General features: G+C 32.3%; 1 protein-coding gene across 1 annotated transcript in view; it reads right to left on the bottom strand.

Moving 5' to 3' along the window:
* The window catches only part of Galntl6 (polypeptide N-acetylgalactosaminyltransferase like 6), a 1,038,819-nt gene that overhangs the window by 606,008 nt on the left and 405,311 nt on the right, over positions 1-27,500 (bottom strand). Inside the window, exon 4 of the mRNA XM_076852362.1 lies at positions 5,983-6,121. Coding sequence (XP_076708477.1) covers positions 5,983-6,121 — 139 coding nt within the window. The remainder of the gene's footprint in view (positions 1-5,982; positions 6,122-27,500) is intronic.

Here is a 27,500-nt window from a genome sequence, read left to right as displayed (position 1 = left end):
CGTAAGTCCAGCTTTCCTCAAATAATGAAGGCATTCTCTTAAATAACTGTTTCAAAGGAGTGCTTTTGGTTTTCCTGACCCTCTTCCCTCCAGTCTGCTACTAGGGTTTGTTTTGTCTTTTCTCAGTCATGTCTAGATATACCCTAGGCTCTAATATCATTTGACTTAAAGGATTCCTGTTCCATTCTCCCTTTTGGTGCCAATCATCATACCTGATTGGAGTGTGTGAACAGTCATTTTAGTTTATTTTGTTTCTGAATTCATTTGCAAACTTGCTTAATGAGACAGTTAATCAACTTCACAAGCATATCATAATAAAAATGTGAAAGGAAAGCAGTCACTGCCACTCATATTTTTAATGTAGCTTTTGAAATTTGAGAAATAGAAAAAATCATCCTTACACATTTTTGGATGGTTAAACTCAAACATTTCTGGGAATGGGCTCTCACGTTAAATAGCCATCAGTAAAAAAAAAACTAAATCATAATTTTCTATCTCACAGGAGGTTAAAATAAATATCATTTTAAGGAATTTTGTTAAATCTTGGTTAAAAGAAATTGAATGCATAATTATTACTTCTAATACACCAAAATTGTCTCATAAATTGACTGATGAAATTAAATACAATTAAATTTTAGAACTGGAATATACTTGGTCTTCTTATATTCCATAGGGAAGAATGTGAAGAAAGTTTGCATCCCCTTTTAGTGAAGTAGGTAAAAAATAATTTAAAATTATGAACTATGTTGTTCAGCATCACAATGTGAATCAGCAGGGAGTTAATTTATTTAGAATTCACATTCTTCCTGGTATGCATGCACATTTAGAATACAAGACACTGAAAGTAAAAGTTTACTCAAAAGTCTGAGTATGTTGAGAAATTATCTTTCCTTTTGTATATGAAGCAAGTATTAAGCTCTATTTATCAAGGGAATGGACACTTTTTCTAGATAGATGTTCCTTGTGTCCGGACAGATACTAGATATGTCCATCTTCTCAGACATTCTTTTGGGAAAAGGAAAGAGATGAGATCCATAAATTTGGTGTACAGAGTTTACAATGCTTAGCTCAGCAAGTCCTTCATTCTTCTTCTTTGGGACATGTTTGCCTACAGAGATTAGATTGAGAGTCGCCTATATGTTGTCCAACAGGACTGTGACTTCAAGACTGACTGTGTCTCCTTCTGAAGCTTGATATTAGATATGATACTCGGACCACATCTAATCCATGCTCACCAACAAGACCTCAATAATGAAAGTAATATTTTAATACCAAGTTGTTTCTGGGACAATTTCTCAGTTGGTTCTGAAGTTGTGCATGGATTAGACTTGTGATAAATTAGTTTGATATAACTGGAACACTACTGAAAGTGATCATAGAACTTAAGACGTTGTAAAAAAATCATCCTGTGTTTTTCAAGACATAAGATATCATCGTTTTCTCTCAGCATTCAGACTCCATTTATTGTCAAAGTCATGAAGCTAAAATTTTTCCTATCTAGGGAATATCAGTGATGTGGAAAAGAAATGATAGATAAAAAGGAAAAATTAGAACATAGAGTAAGACTTGAAATTTGAAAATATTGTAGCTTCTTAGCCTCCTTACAAATGAATACTAAGATATGTATATATGTATTTACATATGTGTGTGTTTGTGTGTTTTCATAAACATATATACTTTCATAACAGCAAAAAACAAACACAAAAGATCAATGAAGTCCATATTGAGGATGTGTTTACCTGGGTCCTATGCAAAACCTCCCTTAAATCTAATATAAGTGGCTCTTCTGTCTCTTTTTATTTTTTTAAAGAGAGAGAGAAAGAAATTTTTAATATTTATTTTTCAGTTTTTGGTGTACACAACATCTTTATTTTATTTTCATGTGGTGCTGAGGATTGAACCCAGCGCCCAGTGCATGCCAGGCGAGCAGGTTACCGCTTGAGCCATATCCCCAGCCCCATCTTCTGTCTCTTAATCTTATGTATTTTGTCTTTTCTTAGATGTAAATTTGTCTTATACTTATTAGTTATATCATGTTTTGAAAGGTACTTATTATAACTACTGATGAGTTTGTTCATAACTAGGAAATAACATTTTCTCAAATAATTATCATTTTATTTTATTCTTGTCTTATTAACAATACATTTATGTTTAAGTTTATTGGTGTTTCTTTTCTTTGTAGGCCATTTCTACATAGTATTTTAATTTTCCTATTTTCTGTGTACTATTGATTTCTTACACCTCCCATCTTAAGTTGGAAGATAAATGATATGTCCTACAGTTTACACAGCATATATTTGGCATCTGACGTAGGTGAACAAGTACAATCAGTATTCAGGTGGGAATAAAAAGCAAAATATGGTAAAATGAAGTCAGGCCAGCAGGATATCCATAGACTGGATATTTTTCACCCAAATTTACTCAAACAAAAATTTGTATCAGCATTGCATGAAATAAAATATGTACATAAAATGTTCTAGGACAAATTCCAGGCACTGGGGATATAAACACGAATTGGAAAAAACATAAAGGAGTACATATTTAAAATATGTAGAGAATATCTTCAAAAACATGCAAAAGTCAACCAAAAATATAGAGTGAGTATGGAAAAAGGGATGAAAGTTTTGACAATACCAAAGCATAGATGATGTGAAAATTTAAATAATTTGCAATATAGGGAGATGCTAAAAAAATTTGGAGAAAAAATGAAAGTATAAGAGAAAAGCTTGAAATGTATTATAGGATTTAAGTAAGATGTATCAGATTATTGCTGGCCTGAGTTCATAATACTTTTCTTCATGTATTGCTCCTCCTTTTGGAAATGTATTACTTACTATGAAATTACAGCAACAAAAGTAGGGTAGTTCATTTATATACTAGTGAAAAAGAAAGGAGTAGGAAAAATAAAAGAACAATGCCTTGTGGACTGTGATTTGTAAAATAACTTGTTCTGAATATTCTTCACAATGAACTAGAATGAACACTAAGCATAGCAAAATACCTAGTGTTATGGTTTGGATGTAGGTGTTCCCCAAAAGCTCATGTGCAAGACAATGCAAGAAAGTTTAGAAGTAAGAGTTGGGCTGTGAGAGTTTTAACCTAATCAGTGCATTAATCTTCAATAGTAACTTAAGGCAGGTAGGAGTGGCCCGGGGAAGTGGGTCCCTGGGAGTGTGCCTTCTGCTTCCTGTGCAGATTTCTGAGCTGCTTTCCTCTGCTGCACATGTCTACCAGGACATTCTGCCTTACCTCAGACCCCAAGAAATGGAGTCGGTGATCTACAAACTGAGATCTCTGAAACTGTGAGCCCCCAAATAAACTTTTCCTCCTTCAAAATTTTTCTTATTTAGTCTTTTGGTCACAGTAGCGGAATAGTTGACTGCAACATCTGAAATCATGGAATTTTTTTTTAAACTAAATGTGAGAATCTGAACAGGTGCAGAATACTTGAATATACAAAGAGAATTATCAATAGTATAGGTCAGTGGCATAAATACCATGATTATAGGTATTTGAGCAAAGGTCATATTAAGCAAAATTGCAGGATAGTATTTATCTGATATCTTCCATTGTAAAATACCAGAGCCAAGAAAAAGGAGCTCTTCCCTCCTGTCACTCTGAACCTACAGTTTGAATTGGATGAATGCAAATGCAGTCTCTTAGAACTGCTATGTTCTCAAATCGCCCAAAGTTTGCATTCTCTTTATAGATTGCATCAATATAAACAAGCTGTATTCAATTATCTGCAATGTAAGCTAAGTTGATAATCCTGAAATACGTGTTCAGTTCATCTTGTATTTCCATATCAACTTACACAGAGCTCCATGTTTATTAGAGTGAAATGTATCTGCATTTTGAGAAGCACAGTTAAAGGCAAAAGCATAGAACTTTTAAACAGTAGGATCCATGTAAGACTTTTTAGCTGTTGGTCTCCTGCAGGTGGGACATTGACAATATTTGAAGTAACATCAGACTCTTCTTCCTGCATTGCTTAGAGTTAGATCCTGTACAAACCAAGGTAAGTCATCATTCCTGCTTATTCCTTAACACTTTCCTGACATTGAACTCTAAGCCTCTATTAAGGGGTGTGTGTGTGTGTGTGTGTGTGTGTGTGTGTGTGTGTATGTGTGTATTTGTGTGTGCATGCACATACACTTTATTTTCTTTTTTGGTATCATTTTACTACATGATTATTTGTTCTATTAGATATCCAGCTTCAGTAACTAAGTAATAATATGGCCTAACACGGATTTTTAAACCATGTTGTTCTTCCTTAGTGTTTACAATAATGTTTCCTTCATACTCCAAACTTCATGACTATAGTAAAAATTTCAAAAAATATTTTTCTTTTCATTTGGCCATTTTTGCATATAGTCTTAAAATATATATATTTTTTTTTCTTAAAAGGTGATAGCTACACTAAAATATACTCTGTGAGAAGACTGGAAATATCAGCCTTCTTTTGACTTCAGTGATTTTTCTGCCCTGTTTCCACCTGCAATACTTTCCAGTTGAATACACATTAAAAGATTGGAAATGTGGGGGTGGAAAGGGGTGGTTAGAGTTATTCTCTGAGCATATTTATTATGCCAACAATGCCATTTAATGCATTTTTGATGGTGTGCAATTAGGTATTAAAATTTCTCATAACTAGAAATGTTCTCGGTCAGTGGGAATTACTGTAGATAATTTCAGGTAACTTGGGAATAATTTGGCTGGCTAAAAGGCTTAGACCAATATATAAAGCCTCCAGTTTAGGGAAAAATTGATTTGTTCTTCACATTAATCCTCTGCTTAACTATATTGAGAAATGCAAATTCACGTAAAACCTGAGGAGAAAACCAATAATTCTTATATATTTTCAAATTAATTTATGAAGACACACTATGACAATAAGAAAAAGGTCCCCAAACCACAATTTACTGAATTTTATCTAACAGATTAATTATATTGCCCCAAAATAATACTTTTATTTATTTTACATTACTATTTTAATTTAGATTCCTAACCTTTATTTTCATTAGTTTCTATGATTTCATTTTCTCTGATTTTTTCCCCTCTCTAGTATTTCCATAAGGAGATTGAGGTAGGGGTTAGGTTAAAATATTAGTGTTGTTGGATGGATTTATTAAATACGCCTGGCAAAAAACATTCCAAATTCCAATCATATTCCATGTTCTTTGTACACTTTTGGCCTTGTTTAAGCCATCAGGGAAAACCACAGTGGATTAGAACAGAAAGTAGACCAAGCCATTTAGAGGAACATAGGGGTGATTGGAGAGAAAATAAATTTCGGTTAACTATGTACTGTTATTATTTTCATTTACACTAGGAAATTTATCTATGATCCAGTAAAACCTGAACTCATTATTAATTAGCAAGCCACAAGGAGTTCACAGTGACAGCAAATTAAATATGTGATTGTTACTTTTGAATTATGGATGCATTCATTTTAAGCTTTCTTTTTATGTAAGAATCACAACAATGGCATTAAAATATGGCTGGATGTGAATGGAGTCACAGGAGGTTTGTGTCTATAGGTAGCATTGATAGTACTAACAACCAGAGAAGGAGGTTTACCTCATAATCTACATGATCATGGGCAAAGAGTACAGGTAATATCTTAAAACACTTCATTTTAAATGGAGATTATTTAGTCAATGAAAATGTATATTGGTCGGTAGAAATTCTCTTGAAAATTTGAAGGTTATTCTAATTTAAATGAAACATATTTGATTATGAAATACAATTCTTTCTCTTTTTTTTTTGGCAGTGCTGTGGAGTGAACCCAGGGCCTTGTAGGTGCTAGGCAAGCATTCTACCAACTGAGCTATATCCCCAACCTTGAAATACAAAATTTTTATCAAAATTATCAGGGCAAAATTTTTGGTTACACATATCACAGTTATACACACTAAAAACAATAGAAAACAATACAAACAAACAAACCAGACACCACACGCTGGATGTGCCCATACTCACTTAGCATGGCGAATATCTGGCAGGGACCTCTCTAGGGCAATGTTGTTGCTGACGAAAATATTGAAACCATTTTCCCTATATGCTGAGTCATCGTGGTCCTCTTCAGTAAGGGGGTAAGGCTTCCCATGTTCACCTTTCCCTAAAAGGAAAAAAACAGATGGGATTTTTCAACCAGTATTGACCTTCTTGTGATTGCTCTCAAATATTACAAATCTTAAAATCTTTAGAGATTATTATGTTTTTTTTAAATTAACTTTTGATTTGCAAACATAATATTTGTTTTTAGTAACTAGAAACTAGAATTAATTTTTGTTGTTGTTGGGAAATGTAGTTTGTATGTCAGGGATCCCTATAAAGCAAAATGAGAAACATTCTTTTTAAAGTTTTGATTCTGTCTTGATGAAATTCATTAATACTGACAACCAATGTCAAATAGCTAGGGAATGATAAGGAATTATATCTCAAAAAGAAAAAAAAAACTAAACCAAACAAACAAACAAACAAAAAACAGACTGAAAATCTCTCTAATTGAAGGGGAAAACAAACATTTTTTTAAGAGTTTCATTTTGGCAATCAGTGAGATGAATAGAGAGTCTACCAAATGGGAGCAAAGTTTCACCACATGCACATCAGATAAAGCACTAATCTCTAGCTTATATTAAGAACTCAAAAATCTTGACATCAAAAAACCAAATAACCCAATCAATAAATGGGCTAAGGAACTGAACAGACACTTCTCAGAAGCGGATATACAATCGATCAACAAATATTTGAAAAAAATATTCATCATTGCTAGAAATTAGAGAAATGCAAATCAAAACTATTCTAAGATTTCATCTCACTCCAATCAGAATGGCAGGTATGAAGAATACAAACAACAACAAGTGTTGGTGAGGATATGGGAGAAAGGGCACACTCATATATTGCTGGTGGGACTGCAAATTGGTGCAGCCAATATGAAAAGAGGTATGGAGATTCCTTGGAATAGAACCACCATTTGACCCAGATGTATCAATCCTTGGTTTATACCCAGAGGACTTAAAAACAGCATACTACAGGGACACAGCCACATCAATGTTTACAGCAGCACAATTCACAATAGCTAAATTGTGGAGCCAAACTAGATGCCCTTTGGTAGATGAATCGATAAAGAAACTGTGGTATGTATACACAGTGGAATATTACTCAGCATTAAGAGAATAAAATTATGGCATTTGTAGGTAAATGGATGGAGTTGCAGAATAAAATACTAAGTGCAGTAAGCCAATCTCAAAAAAAAAACAAAAAAAAACAGAAAAGATGTATGTTTTCTCTGATATGAAGATGCTGATCCATAATGAGGATGTGGAGGGCATGGGAAGAATTGAGGAAGTTTAGATAGGGCAAAGGGATTGGAGGGAAAGGGAGGGCAAGGAAGTAGGAAAGATAGTGGGATGAGATGGTCAGCATTACCCCAAGTACATGTGTGAAGACACGAAAGTTGTATCTCTACTTTGTGTACAGTCAGAGACATGAAAAACTGTGCTCGATATGTGTACTATGAATTGAAATGCATTCTGCTGGCACATATAACAAATTAGAATAAATAAATAAATTTAGAAAAAAAAGAGTTTCATTTTCGGTCTGAAAAATCAAACCAACAAACAACAACAACAAATCCAACCCACGATTCTGTCTGTATCATTGTTTGATTTCTTACTGGAAATGCCACTTGCTATTTTTCAATCTAGATGAAAAATCAATAAGTCAGTGAGAAATTTCATTCAGAGAATGGAGTTCACTATGTACAAAGTATTGTGCTGTTTTCCATACATTTTGGACTCAACACAGCAACAATATGAAATAGACATTGTTTTACCCAAGTTACATGTAAGTAAACAAAACAGATTAATAGTTTCACTAAACACTTTATTAGTAATTAGCCACTGAAACTGGGAAAATACTTAAAAGACCTAAATCTCTTTACCATAAATGACCAAATTAGCTGAAGAAGGTATCTTGACCTTGCATGGCCCCTAGTATTAATTAGATTTATAAGTCATCCCATAAATCCAATTTAGTGAAGCAATTTTAGTGCAAAGTACCCTTTGCTTTCAGCAATAAAATTTTATTTTTAATTTTTATGTTCTAGATGAAATGTGTATGTACACCTGAGGCTTAATTTTTGTAGAAATATTTTTAATGCTGAACTTTCAGATTCAGGCACTTTTAAGCCTACAAATATAAATTTTTAAACTACACACTCATTGAAACACCTGTTAATCAAAAAGAAATTGTTTGTTCAGATTTGCTAAATCTCCTAAGACAATAAATCTCCTAAAACAAGGCTTTTCAAATGTATGAGGATCCTCTCAAGTTATCAAACAAAACTGGCTCATCAGTTTTTGCCACCAATGATGACAAACTAGATATTTGGCAAACTAGATATTTCTGCATTGTAGTTGTGAGAATAGATTTTAAAATTTTATCTTTTTATGTATGAAGCCAGAATTTTTTATTTCAAATGCTACCAACTCATCTTAAGTTTTAATATGCAAATCTTGGGGTGTATAACATCTCATGTAGTTTGACTTTTCTTTTGTAAAAGTCTAAAAATATGAAGCAAGAATATTTCACATGACAACAAAAATATATGTTGAAAGTATGATAATACTAAAAAATTGGCAATGAATATTAATCTATCAATATGCCCATCTTAACACTCAAAATATATAATTTAATATTATCAATTATAAATTTAAACCATAATCCTTTCTTTAAATATGAGAACTATTGTACCATCTGCTTTGTTTAAAATCACATGAGAAGCGTGATGTTATATTTTAGTACATTGAAACATAAATATTACATCAAATGTGTGAGTACTAAGCAAAAAAATTGCTGTCTCACAAGTATATATTTATAATACATACAAGATAGACAGTTGATACTTGACATGGAATTCATGTTAATTTTTTCATAATACACCTGTATTTATCCCTCAGTTAAAATGACATTTTACTTACTATGACAATATGTTTATTGATTGTCTACACCATGCACCACTGGGTAGGGAAATTGAAAATGTATATAGTATTAAGCCAGGCCTGAAGAAGCTAAAAATATGTTATGCTTAGGAAGATATAGGACATATTTATAAAATGGCTATTGTGAGAAGAAAGTAAGCCACTTGTAGAATTAAATAACTTGAACAGTAAGCCCTGTAAGAATTTCAAATTTGGCAAACTGACAAGCTTAGTATGGGCTGGAAATTCTCACTAGAAAAAGTAAGATGTCAGTTCAAACTTCAAGGATAGTTTTGAGGATATAAATTATTTATTGTACTGTGCATAAAAAGAATTTGGGGCAAATTACTTTCTACAGACAATAATTGTGAAGTATTCTGTTTTAAAAATGCTTAATAAATCAATTGAAATAGTTTGAGTTTATAGTTTTTTAGTAGTGTAATAGATGTGGGGAATGCGTGGTTTTAGTTTTACCAGGTATCAGTAAACAGTATAACTCTCCTCCTGATCCTTCTAATTTCACCCCTTTTCCTCATTCCTGTTTGTTCTTTATTACCAGCATTTATGTTATATTTTTCAAAGTTTTTGTTAAGAATTCCATGAGTCCTCTTCCTTTGGTGAGATTGCTCTAGTTGATAGTTGCCACACCATGGTGACCCTGCATTGATGTGAATTAGGAATTTGAAGTTGGGAGTCAAATAAATATCTAGGACCAGCGTTTTATATCAAAGTTTGCCACCAAGAAACTGTAACTCAGTTGGCTTCTTTTACATTTATTCCTTCAGCTTATCATTTACATAGACACAAGTTGATCTTAGTTGAATTATTACTATTATTCTAAAGCTGGGCATGGTGGTGAATGACTATAATCCCAGGGACTGCAGAGGCTAAGGCAGGAGGATTTCATTTTTAAGTCCAGTCTCAGCAACTTAAAGAAACTCTGTCTCAAAAACAAACAAATGAACAAACAACAACAAAAACTAGCATTCTACATTAACTCCTAATTGTGTAATTATTTATTCTAAATCATCACACTTTATCCAGTAATTTACACTGAAAATTTGAACTTATTAAGTATTATCTTAAGCTCTTATATTTTCAAATAGTACTTACTTCAAGGTAGTTATTAATATTATCTGAGGCATGCAATAGAGTTTAGTCATACAAGCCAGTTTTTTAGATGAAAAAGATATTTTTGTGGAACTAGACTCTAATGTCCATGAGGGCAGACCTGAGGGTATCATTCTGAATTATTAAAATATGAACTATAACTAAAGCTAAGAAAACAAAGATAAACTGAACTATACTACCTTCTTTAAAGAAGGTAGTATAGTTTATACTGTTAATTTTTTTAATATTTATTTTTTAGTTGTAGTTGGACACAATACCTTTATTTTGTAGTTGGACACAATACCTTTATTTTATTTATTTATTTATTTATTTTTATGTGGTGCTGAGGATCAAACTCAGGGCCTCGAACGTGCTTAGGTGAGTGTTCTATCACTGAGCTACAACCCCAGCCGTACTGTTAATGTTTTGTTATCAAAATCTACACAGATAAAGCAGGTATATTTATGTCTCCTACTGAGTTAAAGGCATTATTCATATGATCTAAATATAAAGGAAAAGTTTTCTCAGGAAAGTTTGTAGTTCATGATGCTTTAATTAAAATTGTCTATATTTTTCAATCTCAGAGGAACTCATTAAAATTACTTTTCCAGTTAAAGCCAACTGATCCCAAAGAAGAGAGATTAAGTTCCTAGACATATAGTTCCAGTAGTTTTCTTTTCCAAATAAAGATGAATAATTAAGGCTAATCCATCATAGAGGGCTGAACAGGAAAAAAAAAATCTGACAAAATAAGCTGAGTCTTAGGAAAGGAACTCATTGTTTCCCAGTATGATTTAGATAAGGAAAGTATATTCCCATAAATAATATATTATGAAATGATACCATGCTAACTACATGATTAAAACCAATGTGATTCTGCAATCTGTATTTGGGGTAAAAATGGGAGTTCATAACCCACTTGAATCTAATGTATGAAATATGATATGTTAAGAGCTTTGTAATGTTTTAAACAACCAATAAAAAAAGGGGGAAAAAAAGAAAAACATAGCAGAGAAAAAAAAAACTTACAGTCACCCACATAAGCTAAATTACAGATAGAAGAGTTTTAATTTGACTACAGATACAATTGTAAAATTATCAAAATGCTTAAGGTAGGAAAAATATTTATTTTATATAATATTCATCATAGATCAATCAATACATTTAAAAATTACATTTTTCAAAATGATGAAAAGGTGATACATTCCTTATTTTAAAAGTCCAGAGGTCTCACTAAAATGGGGAACTGAAAATGATGATTTTTTTTTATTCTTCAGCAAAATATTTAATGGAGAACAGATCTCATTTCAAGTAAATTTTAAGTCTAGGTCAGTTCTTTAGTGCAGGACTTTTGGTGGCTTTGGTGATGTGGAACACCTGTTATGTGACGTCAGAACCTTCTTTCACACCTTATGCTCAGATTTGACTAGAGGCATAAAGGAAAATAACACCGAAGCCCCAGCTGTGATCCAGTTTACCCTCAAGAACAAGCTGCTTGATATGTGACCTTTGGCAAATCTCCCAATTTTACTGAGCCTCGTTTTTTTTTTTTTTTTTTTTATTGTTTTTACCAATAAATGTGAGTTTCATACAATAAAACGACAACAACAACAACAACAAAAACTCTTTGTAAACATATGATAAATATCTGTGAAAGGGGGAATTCTTTCATTTTGCAGGAGGGCTGCTGACCCATGTCCCAATCATGCGTGGAGATTGTGGTTAGGTAGAGATCGGAGAAACCCGCATTCATGGTCTCAGTTCCAATTTATTTATTCACTCATGGCTAGCAACAGAAAGGCTAGACTTGTTACAATGGCCTTTGGGAGTGACTCTTTGCAAGAGTTGTACCAGCCCACAGTATTTTTAGCTTTTCATATTATTTTAAATGACAGTTTCAAGAATGTCAAAAGAATATGTTTTGGAGATGTAAATCAGTTCACTAATTCTGTTTTTCCAAAAACATAAGGAAAAAAATGTAATATAAAATACCTATTTTTTTACAATGCCACTTATGAAGGTGAACTGTGATAATTATCAGATAATACAAAACACAAAAATAATAGTTAAAACACTATGAAATTTTTAACTGTGGGAAGAAATGATTCTTAAAAATAAAGCTCATTAGAAGAGGTCATTTGGAATATAGTTAGGAGACAATTAAAGAATGATAATGTAGAGTTGATCATCGCACTACAACTTGAGAGAATGAATGCATCAAAAAAAACACATCAAAACATAGAGGAAAAACATCTTAAATTTTCCTCAGTAACAAATCTTACCCTTTTATCAATTAATTCTGAATTTCCAATTTTCACTGACAGAAGAAAAAGCATCAAAACATTGAAACTATGTACATATAAAGCATTAGTTTTTTTTTTTAAGAGCATGATGTACATGGCAGTATTTTCATACAAATATGAAGATTTAGACATTTTTCATAGAATCATATGATCACTATTGGGAAGCTACCTCCTCTGTGTGCTAGAAGTTTTTGATGAGCTTTCTGCAAAACCAATGAACATAGTAGAGGAGAGAAAAGAGAATACAAATAGCAGCAAAATTACTATTTTAATGGTTTTCCTAGATTTTCATAACTTGATCAATTAATATTTTGCCCAAACTCTATGTGCAATTCAGTTGATCCTTGAGTTAAAATTTACTGGCAAAAAAAATGAAGTTTCTAAGAATTTTCTAACCCAAAATTTTACTAAATCAATTAAAGATTTAACCACTCAAGAAATACTATTACATGCTTATTATGTGGGAGGAATTGGAATAGAATTTAGAAAATATACATGGTTCTAGCCCTCATAAAAATGATATTGTAACTAGGAAAATGAATCAACACTATGGAAATAAATTCAAGTTCTAAGAAGGTTGTAGTTAACAACTCTTCCTTTCTTTAAAAAAAATTGTAGATTTTTTATTTTCTACTGGTAATTTATTATTTCTCTTTTGGGAATCATAACAATTAGTTTACTGTCTTTATTCACTTTTAGCAAGAATATAGCCATTTTCCCAAATCAAGCTTCACTATTATAAGGACATCAGAATAATTCAGGATCCAGTTATCTTCCTAAATTAGCTGTGTGATCTTTTTTTGTTACTGGAAAGCAGGATCCACATGCTCTTTATCTACTGTTCCAGGAAGTTATTTCCTCTCTGCAGGGTGAAATATCCTTTCATTTTAAATTCTTCATTCTTTAAGATTCTGGAAATTTCCATGAACTTTTCAAACTTATCACTCAGTTTCACTGTAAAGTTCCTCATGAGGAATATGCCTCCTTTCTATGTCCCAGTGGACATGGGGAGATATTTTAAAGTTACTGTAAGAGTAGTTACCATCTAACTCTTCCAGGGGAAAAACATAATAATCTAAGCACAAAGAGTTGAATAACTACATATTTAAGGTTTTGCAGGTACTATTTCCACTAGTATTCAAGTTATAATAATTTTGTTGTGAATTACCATGTGTGGATCTTTAGATATGCATAATAAAACAAGATCTATTCTGGAGATTTCCTCAGGCAATCTGTTAGGTACTGGCTTAGTATAAGTGATTTTAATTAAGGTTCACATAAGAAGTTTTGACTTACACTCACCATGAGGCCTGTTAGCTATGGTTGGTAAGCCTGACTGTGTGGCCTAAGGGACAGAGAGCTGAGGCAGAGTTCTGGACTCTGTCAACATTTTTTAAAAAAGAGAGATTACAGTTATTCCTCTGTTCTTCTCCACTTGGGGAATATAAGTTCTCCCTAATCAAAATAATGCAAAGAAAAACAAAGTGTTCTCCAAGCATCACCATCTTTTAAGAATGTTTTGGTTTAGGAGGGGTGGGTTTGTATTTTGCAAGCCTTTCTATTTAAATGGGAAAGTGACACCCTCAACCATCATTTTGGGTTTGTCTCAGGAGCATAGCTCTAGACACATGGGACAATGTGGTAGAAGATTCATCTATGGAGCTAACCACCTCTATACCCTAGGAAGGTAAGTTGCATGTGTCACTGTAGCATATTTCCATAAAACCCAATGCAGAATGTTAATGAATATGCTGCCTAAATATCTTTTATTCATCACATTTGCCTTGTATCACACCATTTTCCCAGTCCCAGGTATAAGATTTTTTTCCCCCACACTGAAACCACTGCAATAGCTTTTTACATGGCCTTCCTGAACCTAATATTGGTCAACCATCTTTCTCAACCACCAACCCCTTCCTGTGTCCACCTTTCATGCTTCTTTCAGTTATTAAAAAAAAATCTCGCTGGCTTTTGTCAAATATTCCTATTCCTTTAACAAGATTTCTTCAAATTCATTAGAACATAATCCGAATTTCTTAACTTGATCTACAAAGATTTTGGAGATTCATTGCATTGGGCTTCTTTTCATGCTTGGGAGGTCCTTCACTGAATTGGCCTTTGAATTTATGCTTTTCTCCATCCTCTATTCCCATCCCATTTATCTGGTGGCCTCCCATATGTTCTTCAGTTTTTAATTGAAATTAATTTTTTGAAGCAGTCATTGTATATCTCCCCTTGTAACATCCTTACTCATAGATAGGAACCACATGACTGGTTGGTGCTTAGGAGTTTTGAATAATGAATGAATAAATTCATTTATAAAGATTATAGAAATCAAAGAACCTATCAATATCTCATTTTTAAGAGTAAGTCTACATTATCTTTTTTTTTGGAAAAAAATTTTCTTTAGAATAGAAGACATAATGGAATATTCTGTGATCTTATTATTAGCCTTGGGTGAATTGCTATATACAATTCTCTGCAAGTTTTTCCTGAGTTACAGACTAATAAAAAAATAAAATCATTTAGATATATAATAATCTTAGAATAAGCAGTTTAAGAATGCAAAATCTACAAAACAATACAATAAAATAAATAGATTTGGATTTAGAAAGCCAGAGTTTCAATACTTATGACTTAGCATGACATTTGCAATCTCTGTAGTTTTTACTCTAAGCAAAATAATTTTTGAGATGTCATTTTTTTTAAAAAAATATTTATTTAAATTAGGTATATATGACAGAAGAATGCATTTTGATTTGTTGTACACAATTGCAGCACAACTTTTCATTTCTCTGATTATACACATGCAGCATTATACCATAATGTGCAATCATACATGTACCTAGGTTAATACTGTCCATCACATCCCACCATCTTTCCTGCCTCCATACCTTCTCTCTTCCTCTCCCATCCCTTGCCAAAATTTCCTCCATTTCTTCCCATGTCCTCCCCCATCCCCATTATGGATCAGCATCCACTTGTCAGAGAGAACATTCAGCCTTTGGTTTTGGGGATTGGTTACTTCATTTATCATGATATTCTCCAGCTCTATCCATTTACCTGCAAATGCCATAATTTTATTATCTTTTAATGCTGAGTAATAGTCCATTGTGTTATTTTTTTCTTTGTCCTCTCTATTGCCCATGTAAGCACATGGTACCTTTGAATATTCTGCCTTAGGGACATTGACCAAAGTAATCCCATTGTCTGCCTGATGTCTTTCTAATTTAGAGTTTCAGGATAGAAAAGAAAGTAAACTGGATTCTGGAATAAAAGGAACACAAGGGAATGTCCATGATATGGCTGGAGGAAAAAAGGAACAATTTTTCATAGGAACAGGGAAGAAATCAGAGCTGAGCATTCCCACTGTACGATAGAGAAACTGCAAAGGTGCCTATGGTGCAGAGGGAGTTGCTAGGGAGAGTCCCTAAGTGGATAGGGACTCCTCCACTTGTGAAATAGTACTGTGGTTTAGCATAGCAGAGCATCATGAGAGCTCACAAACTTGTGAGACTTACAAGATTCTCTTGGTTTGAACCAAGGGCACAATCATCAGGAGATAGACAATGCAACAGAAAGGCTTTTTAGAATATATTAATCTGCCCAAGACAGTGTTACCAGAGTCCTATGGGTGAGTCTTCCTGTGTGCTGGTGTAAGCTCCCAGATCACATAGACAAAGGGACCCAAAATGTACAGAGTAAGTAGTTGAGGTATCCTCACGTTGATCATTATCTTAGGATTGGTCAGGATCTTTATCTTGTTGCAGCAATAAGAAAGTTGCTCTTCCCCAAGGAATAGTTTCTGCCCATCAGAAGATGTTTATTGACCAGACCTGTTGCTCCTGGAATCCAAGGAGACTCCCAGCAAAGGAGATAAATGCAAAATGGAGGCAGAAATGTCAAGTTTTTGTTTTTAATCTCATTTTTAATTTTTCCATTGGACTCTTGCAAGCCCAAGTATATAGTCAGTATTTTTAATAAAAGCAGTCTCCAAGTCCATGTTACAACAATCAGACTTTTGCTAGATTCTTGTTTATGTGTACGAGAAGAGGAAATGTGAACTATAACTGATTTTTCTGTCAGTCTGGTGAGGTAAGGATTGGATGTCATTTTAATTTATTTGTCAAGAATACATCTTTCATGCATTCAAAATCTGAACAAATATTCAAATCCTGTATACATTTTTCAACTTTATCATAAATTCAAAAGAGGAAAAACTTCTCTAAATTTTCCCACAAGCTTATGGATAATGCTAGAATGTAGAAGAAAATTTTGCAACTAGAAATCTTTTCAACAAATGTAAGATAATATCATTAAAAGTTCTCCTTTGTGCCTTAATCATTGCTGAACTAATGAAGAAGTTATACAAGATTAATTTCTACTTTTTCCACAGTAATAGCTAAATGTAAAGCAAAGTTTCTGGAGTATTTCTTTTTAATGAAGGATCCCAGAGGATAGGTGAATAACATTTTTATAATAAATTTAATATTCCATGTTCTACCTTCAATCATAATTTTTTAAAGATTGATTTAGACTGTGAAAGAGAGAAGAAAAGGGGTTGGTTAGAAGTAAAATCACATTTTAGTTTAGATATTAATTTACTTGAATTATTCACTGATCTAAAAATATTTTTTTCACATTTTAATCATTATAGATTATAAAAATGAAGTAAAGACATTCTATGGAAGGTGATGAATAATTGGAAATACTATAATAAAATGTGTAATAGGTGAAAAGCTAACATTCTTTCCATGATAATTTATTTGGAAGCTGTAAATGAAATTATTTACGTGCAATACTTTGCCACTATTTGAAATGCACTTCCATTAGAAATATGGCATTTATTCACTCTGTTCCATTTTAATGTTCCTTACTAATTAGCATTAAATTAATCTGCCATATTTTCATGAGCAAATGTATTTGCACATAGCAAATAGAATGCAAGAAGTATTAAAATCAATATATTGTTTTGTGCTAGTCTCTTTTTGTTAAAATAACTACTGTTGCATTCTGTTTTTTAGAAAAGGGAGATAATATTTAGCAATGTACATTTCCAAGATAGATGATGAAGATATTTGTGGCCTTAAAAGATAGTCTTCTAAAAGTCATTGTAATAACTACTATTTTTTGATATTACACATTGCTTATTTTCTAAGAAACTCACATAATTTTCATAAAATATATTTTAGTATGTGTAATTTTATGTCTTTAATGATTCAGTGCAAGCAAAAAATAATTAAATACCAAAGTCTTTATTACTAGTGTAATATAGTTCTGATTAGTTCTGACATCCTTACCTCATAGGAAAGGGTGTTGCAGAATATACTAAGGATGTGAGGACTAATCAGAACCATTTAATACTAGTAATATTATTATTACTAGAATAGTATTATTTTGATTAATAACTCAGAAAAATCTTCTGTCTTGCCAGTGTTTATACAAAAATGTATGGAGAAATAGAATTTGCATTCCTATTCTGAACTTTGAGTAGTGTTGATTAGTGAGACATTGGGTTATATGCTTTTTTACAGCTACTTTCTCTTTGAAATTCCCTGCATCAAATTTGTCTCAAACTATTCAAGATAGGGGTAAAAAATATAGTAAATAAAAAAAACTTGATCTTCAAAAATTTTAGGAAGACAAGTTCGGAACTAAATGGTGCATTCTTTCCCAGTTTAATTAATGGAGAAATTACATAATGCTCCCTCTTGTTCAACTCCAGAAATTAAGAGATATCTTTATTTCTTCTGTTTTTACAACTCTTAGTTCTAAAATAACGCATCATTAATTTGATTATGACTCCAAAGTGCAGTTTGAATCCTTTTGCTTCATTCCACATTCATTAACTCCTCCCTAATCCTCTTGGTTACAGACTGCCCACATAATCCTACTAACCATTCTTTTCCTTTTATCTTGTCCCACTTTTTACCCATTCTCCACACACAATAACAAAATGAGACACTAAAATATCATTTGTATAATTACGTATCTCTGCTGAAAGCCTCACTGTGTCTTCCTATTGCACTTAAATTAAATCTGCTCTTTTATTTTTTTTAACATCCTACAAATTTCTGGTTAGCCTTAGTTTCTTTGCTCCTTGAATTTATTTCATAGTGGCCTCCCCTCACATCAAGATGTTTTGCCTGTATTGGTCTCCATTCTGTGCCTCAGGCTCTGCTTCCCACTCTGTATAACTTATTGCTAAACAGTTTTCCAAAGAGATGGTAGCAATTTGCTTGCCCTTATTAACATATGATAGTCTGGGTAGCATATGAGAATTGTTGCAGTTATCAGTCTTCTTGATCATTTTGGTAGGTGGATAGTTGTATCTTGTGGCTTTATTTTGCATTGCCCTGATGACTGAAAGAGTACAGCAGTGTTCTCTATGGATATGGTATATTTCAGTATCTTCTTAATGAAGGCCTGCTCAAATGATCTCCAATCCACCTTCTCTAGGATTGTCTATTTTTTGTTATGAATATATTTTATCATATAATGCATTATTACAAATATATACTAAACATATAAATTGTTATATATTATATTTATAATACATAAATTATATATATTCATAATATATATTATCCATAGGCCATTTGTCACTTATTATGGTACATTTTCACTTAATGTATTTTGATGAACAAAAGCTTGAATTTAATTTTAATCCAATTAATGAACATTTTTTTTGCATTTACTTTATGTGCCATATTTTAAAATTCAATTTTATGACAATTTTATTTGAAATGTAAAAGGCGTTTTGCTAGTCTATTAAAGCCACAATAATGGTATATTAAAAACTACAAAATTTACTTCTTTTTAAACCATTATTCCTGGTCAGGTTTCTGCAGGTTTTGGCTGGGCTCAGGTGGTATTGATTATAAGCAAAGCCTAAATCTAGCCGTGTTTCATCTAAATCTTGGTCTACTAGTAGGTTAGTCATAGCTTGCTCTCCTAGTCTGATAGCAAACACAAAAGTCTGAGAGAATGAGTACACTTGCTTATCATTCATACTTATGTTCCATTGGTTGGGTCAAGCTACATAGCTGAATTAAAAATCAGAGAATAAGAATGTACAATCTAACCCTGGTAGAAAGAACTTCAATGTTACTCAGCAAAGATAATGGATATTAGTTGGGATAATAAATTGGGAATATTAGTTTTAGTCTATCGCAAGCATTCCCCTATAATATCCTCTAAATTCTTGTTTTTCTTCCATTTTTAGGAATGATGAAGCTCCCTAAAGATATACACCATGTATCATACCAAATAACCATGAAAACTTAACTTTACATGGTGTGGTAGTCAGCTTTATGTCACTGTGGCAAAATACTCAAAATAATTAACTTAAAGAAGCACAGGTTTATTTTGGCTCATGGTTTCAGTCCAATGATATGTTCACTCCTTTGCTTTTGGGGCTGTGGTGAGGCAGAACAATATAGTGGGTACTCACTTCATAGTCCCCTGGAGGCAAGTGGGGGTGGGGTGGGGGGGAGAGAGAGAGAGAGAGAGAGAGAGAGAGAGAGAGAGAGAGAGGGAGAGAGAGAGAGAGAGAGAGAGAGAGAGAGAGAGAGAATGGAGAAGGAGCAGGAGCAGAGGAGGACCAGGAGGAGAAGGGGAGGAAGAGGAGGAGGAGGGAGAAAGGGAGAGAGGGAGGAACTGGGTTCTCAATATCTTTCAAGGTACCTCATGTGAACCAACTTCCTTCTACTAGTCTCCTTCCTAAGGGTTCCACAAGCTCCAAATAGAGGCACAGGCTGGTCATCACCCTTTTAGCACATGATCCTTTAGGAGATGTTTAAGATCCAAATCATAATGCATGGCACAAAGGAATTTGCTGATGTGATTAAATTAAAGACCTTGAGATGGGAGATTATCCTGGATTATTCACGCAAAACCAGTAATCACAGGATCTGTTATAAAGGAAAAGAGTGTCAAAAACTAAGAGAAGAATATGAGACAACAGAAAATCCATCTTGGAATAATGTGGAGCCACAAAGAAAGAACTGAAGGCAAGACTCTAAAGTCTGGGAAAAGTGAGGAAGTACATTTTCCCTTAAAACTTCCAAGAGGAACGCATCCTTGCTGTCACTGTGGACTTTTGACTTCCAGCACTATAAGATAATAAATTTGCATTGTTTTAAGTCCCTAAGTCACTAAGCTGGTAGTAATTTATTACAGTAGCAAAAGGAACTAACTCAATAAGGTAATTTACAAGGAATTTATTTCAACAATATGTATGTTTTTTTGGTTTGGTTTTAGTATATGGGTATAGGCATACTTGTTTGCATGTAAAAATATTGCAATAGTTTTTTTTTTTTTTTTTTGTAAATTGAGTTTCAATCATGTGTTCTTGCTTTTGTACATAATCTCAGTTGGTCTGAACAGACTATGTTCACCTTCAGAGATGACTGAAACATAATAATGACCCTTGGCCAAGTCTATGGAATTTATTTACTAAAGAAAACAGATGCTTTGTATTCACGAGTCTGTGAGTTTTTATGGGACAGGACATATAGGCCCGTTAACATTGAAAGTAATAATTGCATTTATGATTTGCATTTGGTTTTGGTGGCACCTTGGTGGAGTTTCTATAGTTTAAACCTGTTTTTTATAGAGGGATGTTATTATCAGACAAACATAGTGGAAGAGATACCATCATGAGATTAATTTTGGGTTTCCTGGAACTAAGTTGCTTTACATGCATGCCAATGGTAGTTTAGATCTGGGAACAAAAGTGTATCCTGTGTGACTCAGTGCAGCTGGGATGCAGGAGGCTACACCTGAGATCTGTAGGGTTTTTCTGTGATTGTATACTGAGCACTATATTTTAAATATTCAACTGTTAAAAGCAGTTCTTTTTTAATTACCATACTTGTTGAACTTACTTTTTCTAACAATTTACATGTTGATTCTCTGTTAAAAATTAAAATGTCAGCAAATTATTATGGATGTATTTTTCTTCTTTTTGGACATCATATACTTTATTTTTCTTGCCTTATTACACTATGATCTCCAATTCAATGTTGACAGCAAGTTGAGGCAGCAGGTGTCCCCATCTCTCACATAATCTTAGATGATAACTCGCTACTATTTAATAATTAAATAGGTTTACTGTTTTATGAAAATCTTTTATCAGTTCAAGAAAGTTTTCTTATGTTCATATATTCCTATTTCATAAATCATAAATTGATGTTATGGCATTAAATTCATTTTCTATATGTATAGAGATGATCATAAGATTTTTGGCTGTATTAACATGGTGAGCAGAATTGTTAAAACAACTTTGCATTCCTGAAATAAAGCCAAATTGAATTATAATTTTTATTTTTTATTACTCTATTTGGTTTGTCATCATTTTATTAGAATACTCCATCTACATTTAAAGTGAGGTTGGTAAGTTGACCTAAAATTGTCAAGAATAGATAGATATTTCTAAACCAAAGAAGAAAGAAAGGAAGAAAGAAAGAAAGAAAGAAAGAAAGAAAAGAAAAGAAAAGATAAGAAACAATATAATCTTAAACCCTAGGCTAGCTCTCTGAATTTATTTTCTCAAAAATAATAGCACAGTGGATCTTCATTGCTTGTGTAGCTTTCTTAAGCCTTCAGAAATGATGTCCTTGCTATGTTTTACAGGTTTGCAGTTTATTGGAGATTAAGCCACAAGTCTGTTGGCCACCATTGCTGAAACCAAAATTCCTTCATTTCATATAAAATGTTATTAGTTTCTTACCATGTAGATTCCTAATTGTGTCACAGTGAAATTGTTTACATTTGTATATTTTCTCTGACCACTCTTCTGATCTGTTACAATTTTTAACACTTTTTTAGTTGTTTATACATTATAAATAATTTAATCAAATATATATGTTGTATTTTATGTAGACCTTATTGAATTGGCAAGATAATTCAGAATGATGTTAAATTAGAAAACCAAAATTTTGATTCTGATTTTAATGGGTGTGAATCCAAATTTTACTTTATTTTTGGGGTGCTTGCATCAAACTCAGGGCCTTGAACTCTGCCACTGAACTATATCCACAGCTAAGCTGTTAGTTTTAATTGGACTATTAGTCCTTCGTTTGGGACTGAAATTTTATAATGATATCTTATAAACCTTGAATAATACCTTTGAAAAAATCTAAAGCAAGTGAAAAATTTTCTCTGTTTTGTTTTATTACCTGTTTAATGCCTTCTTAGCACCAATAGGGATATCACATAGCTTTTCTTATTAAACAGATTGTATGGATATACATATTCTATTTCTCCCAAATAAATGAACTTGTGTAATGACAAAGACAAATAAGCATGAAGGAGATATCATCTATTTGTTTTGTTTAAGCATTTGGAATTTGTTTCAAGGACTAAACACTTTGAAATTCAAGAGCTACTTTAAACTATTTGGAATATTTGGTTTTAATTTAAAATTGTAATAAAGGTTGTTTTTAACTTTTATTCTGTTTTTAACTTTTATTCTGAAATGAAAAAAACTTGAATAAAGTATCATTAAAAATGTCTGTGAAGCCAAAGTTTGTATTTACAAAATATTTCTTTAAAAATATTTATTTTAAAAGTTATTTGATTTCATCATTTGAGTATTTCAGGGAAGCAAACCAAATGAATTTAAGTGAAAAAATAATACTCTTTAGAAATAAATCTCAAATTCTTTTCTATTCAGTAAAGTTAAATTTTCCTGCATAAAGAAAGTATTTAATTCTTAATATTTTTATCTAACATCTGGTTTTAAAAAAACACCTTCACATTAACTGTTTTTTGAAAAGACAAATACTGATCATAAAATATTTGAATTAAGCGCTACAAAGAATTACATTTTTAGTCCTAATAAACTGTGTTAAATAGAAATCTTAAATAATTTGATGAATTATTTTATTTATCAAATAAAATGGTAAAAGTTATCAAATAAAATAATCATTGAAAGCCTTGATCTCTGGATGGTTCATGGTTCTGAATGCGACTCCTTTAAAATCAAAGCATCTTTAAATTAAAAAGAACTATTTATCTCCTCTACTCAATACCAATCTATACTAAAAAGAGACAAGATTCAATTCATATGTACACTTTTAAATAGAAAGGGAGAACCCCATCATACTTGCATCTACAGTGATTTGGAAACAGCTTGCACCATCATTGAAATGTTCTCTCCTATTCTTTGTTCTCATAGCTCTTGGCTGCACTGTGTTGCATATCTTCTATATCCATTTCTCTTCTTTGTCTTAAAAGGAATGGGATTTTTGCTTTCTTGGGGATTGGCACACTTTTTCAATCCACTTCTGGTCTGAGGATTGTTTTGAGATGTGCTAAATAGCAGGAGCATTTATTGGAAAGGTCTTATTGAAACTACTGATGGGTTAACTTAGCCTTTACCAACTGTTTCTTATCAACTTGGTTTTTATTTTTACTCTCTTTGAAAAGCTGCACTTAAATGATTAAAATATTAGTTACTAAATTCAGCTTTTCCAGAAAAATAATTTGTGGCTAAAAATAAACACTTCCTTAAATTTTCTACTTGAGCTCTCTACATTTTGTTAGCTAAGATGGTCCTTAGGACAACAGTACAGCCATTTTCGGATCTTCTAGATTATCAATATCAGCTGTTTTTTTTTTTTTTTCCCTACAACTGGTTTGCCTTCTTTGATATGATAAGTAGACCAGGCCTGTGTGTTCTAACATTATGGGTCTTAGAACAAGCAACACCCTCAAAAATTAAAGTTTCTGAACTATTTGCTTCTTTTCAGTTCCATGTGCTAATATTTACAACTTATTTTCTATCTGTGGTTCTCACCTTAATTATTAATTTGCTTCTTTACATCCAATACTCTCTCTTCAACTTAGTGGTGACTAGTTTGAGATTATCAGAAAATAAACAGTGAGTTGGGAAGAGGCTATGGCTTAAATTTGATCTTTTCTGCAGGCATGAATCATTTGGCTTACTTGAAATGGTTTTCTGAAATTCTATCTTTCAAAGCTCTTTTCTATCTTTCCTCTTACTTTTAAAGTCCATAGTCAGGCTTTCCATACTTCTGAATTACACAGATTTTTAAAACTGTATTTATTTATTTTTTATGTGGTGCTAAATATTGAACACAAATGCCTCCATGTACTAGGCAAGCCCTCTACCACTGAGCCACAACCCCAGCCTGGGGATATAGATTTTTGAACTTTATCTTTTTTTTTCCTTTTTGCAAACCATTCAATGTCCCCATAAGCTCAGGTCACACAAAAGAGAGCCATCAGAAGTCAACACATTAAAAATTCAATTCTTACAAAATGTGTTTCTTCCAACTTAAGCATTAACACGTTTTACCACTTCATACCAAATATTGTCTTCTCTCCTACTTTTTATATAAGATTATTCTTCATTTATTCTCTAACTATTAAGCTAATTTCTTAGCCTTTTTTAAGATTTTTTTTGTGTATATGGTAATTATACTCTGACATTTATTCAGAATTCTATAGGAAATTGGAAATCACTTTAAGAGGTTTATGTCAGAAGGATTTAATACAGAGTACTAATTATTTATAAAGCTTCTGGAAATAATAAAACTCAAAAGAGCTCTTGAACACACCATTGATAATCTCTGCTTCCTGTAATAGTGAAGTCATTAAGAGGCAGAAGAATGCTCAGATGGTGTTATAAAAATAAACATCTGCCCAAAGGGCTGAATTTACCTACTTCTCAGCAGCTCATGAAGCCTTCTCTGAAATAAACCATATTCTAGGTCAAAATGTAAGTCTAAGGGAATAAAAATTTGATATAATCTCTTATATCACATCAGACCATTTTGGAATAAAACTAGAAATCAACAGCAAGAAAAATAACAGAAACCACATAAACACATGGAGATTAAACAGTACTCTTTTAGAATTGATCAAAGAAGAAATGAGGGAAAAAATGAAGAAATTGTTAGAAACAAATGAAAACAAAAATGTAACATATTAAAATCTCTGGGACAGTATGAAAGCAACACTAAAAGGAAATTTATTGCAATAAGTGCCTATATTAAAAATATAGAGAGATCCCAAATAAATAAAATTATGCTTCACCTAAAGGCCTTTGAAAAATAAATACGAATTCCAAAACCAGTAAGACACAGGAAATAATAAAAAACAGAGCCAAAATTAATGAATTTGAGAATAATAAAATACAATATACAGGGTAACGCCATAAAGAATTGGTTCACTAAAAAGATAAATAATATTGATAAACTCTTAGTCAAACTAGCCAAAAGAAAGAAAAAAAGACCTAAATAAATAAAATTAGATATGATAAAGGAGATAGCACCACAGACACTTCTGAAATGCAGAGAATCATTAGAAAAAATCATTATTTCAAAAATATATACAACAATAAAGAGGAAAATCTAGAAGACACTGACAAATTTCTAGACACAAATGACCTGCCCAAGTTGAATCAACAACATATAGAAAACCTAAACAGACTCATATCAAGTAATAAAATTGAAACAGCGATCAAAAGCCTACCAACAAAGAATCCAGGACCAGATGAATTCTCAGATGAGTTCTACCAGACCTTTAAAGAAGAATTAACACCAGTTTTTCTTAAATTATTTCATGAAATTGAAAGGGAGGTGACACACCAAAATACATTCTATGAAGCTACTATAACCCTGATACCTAAATCGGAAAAAGACACATCTAGGAAAGAAAACCACAGACCAATGTCCCTGATGATTATAGACGCAAAAATCCTTAATATCATATTATCAAACCACATTTATTCAAAAACATTAAGACAATGATACACCATGATCAAGTGGGCTTTATTCCAGGGATGCAAGGCTGGTTCAACATATGCAAATCAATAAATGTAATTCATCAGTTAAATACAATCAAAAACAAGAATCATATGATCTCAATAGATGCATAAAGCACTTTTGAGAATATACAGCAATGACTTATGTTAAAAACATTAGAAACTAAGAATAGAAGGACCTTACCTCAACATTATAAAGGCAATATATGGCAAACTCAGAGCCAACATCATACTGAGTGAGAAAGGATGAAAACATGTCCTTCCAAAATCAAGGACACAGCAAGGATGTCCACTCTCACCATTCTATTCAATATTGTTTTCAAAACTGTAGCCCGAGCAATATCATGCAAGAGAAGAAAATTAAATGGGTACAAATCAGAAAAGAAGTAAAACTATCACGTTTTGCTGATGACATGTGCAAATGGTGCATCTAAAAAAAAATTCCACCAGAAGACTTCCAGATCTGAGAAATGAATTTGGTAAAATAGGAAAATGAAAAATCAACAATCACAGATCAATAGTTTTTCTATACTCTTACAGTGATTCAGTTGAGAAAGATTTCAGGAAAATCATCCCTTTAACAATGTTCTTTAAATATATAGCAAATTAAAATATCTGGGAATTAATCTAACCAAGGAAGTGAAAGAAATTTACAATGAAATCTATAGAACACAAAAGAAAGAAAATGAAAAAGACCTCTGCAGATGGAAAGACCTGCCAAGTTCTTGAATAGGTAGAATTAACATTGTAAATATGGCCATACTACCAAAAGTGCTATATAGATTCCAGGCAGACTTGATAAAAATTTCAATGATATTCTTCACAAAACTAGAAAAATTATTCTTAATTTTATTTGGAAGAATAAGAGAGCTAGAATAGCCAAAGCAATTCTGAACAAGAAAAGTTATACAGGAGGCATAAAAATACTTGATTATACTACAGAGCTCCAGTACAAAAACAGCAAGGTACTATCATCAAAATAGCTATGAAGACCAATGGAATACAGTGGAAAACAACAAGACAAATCCAAATACTTACAGACATCTGATTTCTAATAAAGGTACCAAAAATGTGTGTAGGAGAGAAGACAATCTTTTTAATAAATGGTTCTGGGAAACCAGATACCCATATGTAGAAGAATGAAATTAGATCTCTATGTTTCACCCTGCACAAAATTGCAATCAAATGGGTCAAAAATTGAGGAATTAGACAAGAACCCAAGAAACTGTTAGAAAAAAAATAGAGTCAACACTCCATCATATAGGTGCTGGCACTGACTTCCTGAACAATACCCCAAAAGCACAA

Source organism: Callospermophilus lateralis, chromosome 4 (assembly GCF_048772815.1).
Source record: "Callospermophilus lateralis isolate mCalLat2 chromosome 4, mCalLat2.hap1, whole genome shotgun sequence".
NCBI lineage: Eukaryota > Metazoa > Chordata > Mammalia > Rodentia > Sciuridae > Callospermophilus > Callospermophilus lateralis.
Note: the sequence above shows the minus strand (reverse complement) of the source record. Positions and strands in the feature narration are given on the sequence as shown.